This window comes from Scatophagus argus, chromosome 18 (assembly GCF_020382885.2).
Source record: "Scatophagus argus isolate fScaArg1 chromosome 18, fScaArg1.pri, whole genome shotgun sequence".
Classification (NCBI taxonomy): Eukaryota; Metazoa; Chordata; class Actinopteri; family Scatophagidae; genus Scatophagus; species Scatophagus argus.
Genome location: NC_058510.1, coordinates 2,198,927 through 2,205,072, shown reverse-complemented (window position 1 = coordinate 2,205,072; position 6,146 = coordinate 2,198,927). Strand labels below are relative to the sequence as shown.

The 6,146-nt window shown below is 42.3% G+C and overlaps 1 protein-coding gene across 1 annotated transcript; it reads left to right on the top strand.

The window, feature by feature from the left end:
- The first annotated feature begins 1,372 nt into the window (after positions 1-1,372).
- On the top strand, positions 1,373-4,237 carry bloc1s5 (biogenesis of lysosomal organelles complex-1, subunit 5, muted). The gene is made up of 5 exons (XM_046371478.1): positions 1,373-1,662; positions 2,025-2,107; positions 2,801-2,930; positions 3,130-3,188; positions 3,497-4,237. Exons 1-5 carry the CDS (start codon positions 1,644-1,646, stop codon positions 3,668-3,670), a joined length of 465 nt encoding a protein of 154 aa, XP_046227434.1. The 5' UTR covers positions 1,373-1,643; the 3' UTR covers positions 3,671-4,237.
- The last annotated feature ends 1,909 nt before the right edge of the window (positions 4,238-6,146 follow it).

Here is a 6,146-nt window from a genome sequence, read left to right as displayed (position 1 = left end):
TTCATATAAATTAGAGTGAGAGATTTGGTGCCATCTTGTGGTGACTGTGGAGAAGGCGATTTTTCAAAGACGCGCGTTATAAATTTACTTGTATTTAATTCTCGCTAATTTCATTTTGATGGCATCTTGGAAAACGCAAATGTTGTAAAGCTAAGAAACTAAAAATGACTTAAGCTTTCCTGATGTAGAAACTGAGAGGCCAACAAACAGAAGCTTTATAAAACTCAACCAGAGATTAAAATGTGTTTGCAATTTTTTCGTATACCTTATGTTTGCCTCCTGTAGTATCCCTACAGACAAGAATGTCTTTATTATTTTCGAAGGGACCAATAGGTGTGATGGGATAATTATACTATTTTACCACCACTATGTATTATAGTGTATTATATGTATTATTGTACGATATGATAATTTAAAAATGATCACAAACGTCATGCACTACGACTCTAGTCCCTTCAGAAAGATTAAACCAATAAGTCATTATTGTAGGACTATAAAGCATTACCCTACTGAGCGTTTTTAGGTTGCAACAAATGCATATTTATTAATAAATCTGTAGTTATTAACTTATAAGACATTGATAATAACTACTTTTGATTACCAGATTGTGAATAATCCCTCTCGTTGGTGTCTATCCTTTCTATGTGGTAATATTACAGTTATAAATGTGGGAAATTCCTGTAGAAATACATGTAGTTTTCACACTGTATTATTAGATTTCAGTTTCTTTCTCACTTTAGTACTAATACCATGCAATTACGTCAAAAAATTAGAAAAAATAAAAATATAGCAGTATAAAAATAAATAACACTGTAGGGGAATATAAAAATAGGCATCAAGTCTAGAGTTTAAATACTAACTAACTAATTTATGTTAACTGAATGGATTTTGTTTAAGATGCTCTGCAGGTTTTTTTCAGAGAGTAAGTAAGTAAGTATTAATTAAAATAAAATAAAATAAAATAAAAAAGACCCTAAAAGTCAGCTCAGCTGCAGGGATTCTTCCTCTTCTGGGTCAGCTGAGTGTATTTTGAACAAAGACGTGATGAGTTGAGTTTAAAAAGCGATTTTGGTGTTGGTTAGTTCCATCGCGGAGCAACACTGACATCTGCTGTCTGCACTCACATAAAACCTCAGACCACAGCATGAACGTCGGTGGTCTGTACCACTATCTCTGGTCCTGTCTCACTCACAAGCTCACAGACATTTAAACGAGTTAGCAGCCCGTCAGTGTAGCCTACCCCAAAGTAAGACTAGAGAACCGCGTATTTTTATGAGGACCAGAAAAAACATCAGAAAACAACTTGAATGGGAAAAGAATGGGACACCCCTCTCTATCTGCCGCTTGGTTCAGTCCGCGGTCTCGTACCCGGAAGTCAAATTAAATCTTTAAATTACAGTCAGCTGACTTCTGTTCTCCTGATTTCAGCTAGCATAGCATCGCTGGATTTATTTCACGTTTTTTAGCTGACATTTGGTACTGTATTGTTGAAGTACAGGCTGCGTTAAATCACTGATGGTTTAGTTCTGCTAAGTAGCTTTGCAGTTGGCTTCCGACTAGCTTAGCATTCGGATCATTTAGCAAGTGATTAGCAGGTAGTAGCTGATTTTGAGAGCGCTGCTTCACAGGAGACATAGCAAAAAATGGATAAAATTTCTCAAGGTGAGAGAAATCCACGACAGTGTCCGCATGTACGCTATGTGAGAGCTACAGAGAGATAAGAGACTTTTCTAAATGTCACTCCGTGTGCTAAACGTTAGGATTTATTAGCTTTTCTTTAAAATGCTAACGCTGGTTCAGTTTCATCCATGTCCATGTAAGGCATGAATGAAAAACTTCACAGCAGTTGGGTTAATAATAAAATTGTGGGCTGCCTTTTATAGCTTACAGGCCGTCTAAAACAAAATTAAACTCATGCTGACGTGCTAAGCTTTAGTGTTTTAAACCACGATGCTAGCTTGTCACAGCAATGTTGTAGACGTCTTCTGTCATTTGTGTTCTTCTTGTTTGCATCACATCTGCAGATGTGGGTGACATCCAGTCCAGACTGCTGGACCACAGACCAATCATCAGTGCAGAGATCCGATACTTTGTCCGGGAGTTTGAGGTAACCGACATAAAACCGTGAAGTGACACTGTGGCATAAACACTGATAGTGACCACGGCCCTACAAACATGTACACAACACACACACGCACACACAGGGACACAGACACACACAGACACAGACAGTGCTTTGTCTGATCCAAACATCGGGCAGAGTGTTTTGTTGTTGTTTCTTGGACTTATGTTATGAACACAGCAGATATCTGTTATTTAGGAGACTTCAGGCCGTTTTAAAACCCCAGAATTACTTCCAGCTGAGATGATGATGTGACACTCTGTCACAAGGTTTGACTTGGGGTTCAGTACTGCTGACAGCAGCTGTTTGGACTCTTTGCCATCGATTAGACATTTTGTCCCTCAGTCCTGCTGCCCCTCTCAAAGCTGTACAGCAGACACCAAGAGTCTATACGTCAGGAAAATTCACACCAATTTCAAGTTCTAACATGAAGTAATTCTGCATTAAAATGTCTAAAAATGACTCATCTTTGTTGTTTTTGTTGTGTACATATATGATCCCAAACGTTTCCTTTGGAGAAATCTATAATTAATCTTGTAATAATTCAAGTAATTCTTAATAAAGACAATTTCGCCTCGTGTGTTGTATATTTCATTTATTTTGACAAAAGCAACATGTTCCAAACCATTGGACTTGCGAAGCATTTGTTTTTGTCTGATCTCCTCTGCTGTTCTTCAGGAGAAACGTGGACACAGGGAGAGCAGACTGCTGGAGAACCTCAATAAAATGGTGCTGGAGACGAATGAGGAGATGCTGCCCATAAATTTGGAGGCTCTGACCCAGCAGCTGTCTGATGTTTCCAAACGGTGTAAGTCTTCCCTCTCGGATTTGCACTTTGTTGTTAGTGTTGGTCCTTTTGCAAACACTATAAACACTGCATTTAAAAAAAAAATGACACAAGAAGCCGACTTATGTGGTCGATTGTTTTTGGTATCAAAGTTCTGTAAGAGAAAAACTTTAACGTAAAGACTAAAGATTTATTTCTTTGCTTTTGTCCTGTCCTCCAGTGGAGGCTGCTAATCACATGGCAGAGAGAATCCAGCAGAGGGAGCTAGAGGCACAGCAGGTAAAAACACCTTCGCAGAGCAGCTGGAGACACACAGCTTTGAAAAAGCAGATTGGACTGCAGATTGTACAGGCGTTTATTGTATTGTGTCCTGAGTGTATGTGCAGCAGGCTGGATAACAGTGAGCCCCCATGCACTGCCTCACACCATCAGCACCTTCAGTGTCGTATAGAACATGAAAACAACAGTCTCCAGCTGCCTCTTCTAACTGTCCTCTAAAACCTCTCGTCAAGCTGTGCAGTCGAAACAAAATGTCTGTCTTTGTTGTGAGACCTTTCTGCCACCTTTGTTGTGTTCTTATTTTCCAGAGCACCCAGCTGCAGGCCAGCATGGAGCACTTGAAAGATGAGTGGGCAGAGTTTCTGAAGGAGCAGCAGAGACTGAAGGAGCAGGTGGACGAGGAGCACGCCAAGACCGTCGGAGAGCTCAGCACAAAGTACTGTGAGATGCAGAAGAACCTGACCAAGTGCCCGCCCTCCTAATCAGCTGATGTTTGTGAGGGTACGAGTTTTTGTTACGGACATGAACGTACGGTCTGCTCGTGAAGCTCCGGGCTTCAGTGGATGTACTATGTGGTCAGCGTGAAAAGGTCTTGCTCCTGCACAGGACTCAACATTTTCCAAATCATAAATATGAAAGTGTGATTAACAGTGTGGCGTTTTCACAGGCCATCCAAGCTCAGACGTTTGTGTCTTTAGCACATGGAATTTTCACAGCAGCTGAGAGGCCTGGAACATGTCGGTTTTGAACAAGCGATCATTTGATTGTTCCTTGGCCGTGAAGTTTTCAACATTTCAAGATTTTTAATGGATGCCTGCCTGAAGGGTCCTGATGATGAATCTGCACTGGCCACCAGCTGAAGCCCTTCTGAGCAGGTGTGTTTAAAGCACAGGTGAAGTGTTGTAGAAACGAGCTCAGACAGAACTGTTTTCCAGAGCGAATCATCGCTCATCACCAAATATTTGGAACATTTGACCTCTGACATTAACTTTGAGTAAACCAACTGTCTGTGAAGGAACTTTCATAATAAAAGGCCTCTGCTGACTCCAGTTTGAGTGATCAGCTGCAGCTGCTTTTTGTTTGCTTTGCCACCTCAAATCTGATTTTAATGACTCACAAATCCAATATTTTCATTGCTGTTTAAACAGACGAAACATGAATCAGAATTTGCTTCAGGTTTGACTTTCTCTCTGGATCCTTCTGGTTCTCAGTGGTTGTCATCCTTTGTTCACCCCATAATTAAAATCCCCTTACATGTATTGATGTTTGCCCAGAATGACGAGCAACAAAAAGCGTTTGTTTCTCTTTAGCCTTGAGCCATTTTACAAACAATGATGTGTAAAAGTTGTGAAATTAAGTACAAAAGAAATGAAATGATGTGTGGGTCTTGACCCTGAGAACCTCTGAGGCTGATTTTAAACTCACAGCTCTTGTGCATGCAGTGTTTTGTCTGTGCTCCAGACAATGGTGGGTTGTTGGACAGGTTAATGGATGGGTGGGCACGCTGGGCACATTCCTCGCATGGCTGAGAACAGAGTTCACCTCAGGGAACGCAATAGAACAAATATTTAAGATACCCCCCCACCCCCCTTCACGTGTCCCGTCCGAAGAAACAAGCGTGGACTTCACCTCATCCATCAGCTGAAGTAAAATACAGTTTCAGTAAGAAAAATATGAAAAAGACAAAACAAGGCTGCGCTGGTGTGACAACACGGCTCAAGTGAACTCACTCCTGTATCGCCTTTCACGGAAGATTTTTTCCACGTTGGCGAGCGATGAGCTGCCCCCTCTGCTCTCATGCAAAACCGCTCTGGCTGCTGTCTGTGCATACTGTACATGTGAGCGAGTCAGTGATGGCTTGCGTCAGAGCAGGACGCGGTGGTTGGCGTGTCATCAGAGAGGGCACAGACGAACCAGCAGATGAACAGACGTGTGTGTGTGTGTGTGTGTGTGTGTGTGTGTGTGTGTGTGTGTGTGTATACGTACTTCCTCTCTCCACCTTGGTGCCTGCAGATGGAGACGGCTCATCACTGGCTAACGAGAAGCGACAATACGGAAGCGTGGCCCAGCTCTGCCAAGCGAGGCACTTTTTCATCTGCCCTTGTTTATTTTGGTTTTTAGTTTTCATTGGAAAGAAAGAGTACACGAAGGTCACCGTTAAAATCATATGAGTGTTAGCTGAGAGCCTGAAGCCTGCAGTTCACACTTGTTGGGCCTCACAACTACAGGATTTCTCCAAAGAATATTGACATTGCCATGTTGTGTTAGAGAAAATTAAAGTGAGCCAAATCTTATTTAATTTTGTGAACTGATTTGTAAGTGAGCCCAGATTTGACAGCAAGTAAGAGCTCTCGCTGAGTAAACGGATCAGATTCATGGTTCTTCACTTCCTTTCTGCACTCGACTATGCAGGTGCACACGTTGATGTCGGGACGTGAGCTTGACCATGTTTCTGGTTGCTGCCTGGCCGCCTCTTCTGGTTCGACTCCTCAAAGCCATAAAATACCTGCCTAATGACAGGGCTGAGGCGGTGCGGGAAAGCCCTCGGGTCGTCACAGTCACCTCCCACCATCCACAACTGCATGGCGAGACCAGCGCTGTCAATAACATCCTCTTCGCCAAACTAAATTAACATTAAGCAGTCTGGGATTTAGATCAACGTCTGTTCTCGAACGAGGGACTGCAACAACAGGTTTCAACATTTTGGTTCTAAGTTAGACTGCAGGCTGAGAAGTAAGAAAAGCCACAAATCTCAGCATCTGCTCAAGTGATTGTCGAGCGGCTGGTGTTGATCAACAGCCTTATCGATGTCGTATTATTGACGGGAAAAATCATAACATTTAGGGCTAAAACTTTCTTACATTCTTAAGATGGACCCTCAATAGACAAATCTGTCGAACATTAACAGGAAACCGTCGAGCATCCCATGCACAGGAACGTTCCCCCCTGCACAGACCA

Excerpts from the sequence above, each read along its gene's own strand:
- bloc1s5 (XM_046371478.1), top strand. Across the intron at positions 2,108-2,800 it reads ACTTTGTCCGGGAGTTTGAG|GAGAAACGTGGACACAGGGA; the intron begins GTAACCGACATA and ends GCTGTTCTTCAG. Across the intron at positions 2,931-3,129 it reads GTCTGATGTTTCCAAACGGT|TGGAGGCTGCTAATCACATG; the intron begins GTAAGTCTTCCC and ends CCTGTCCTCCAG.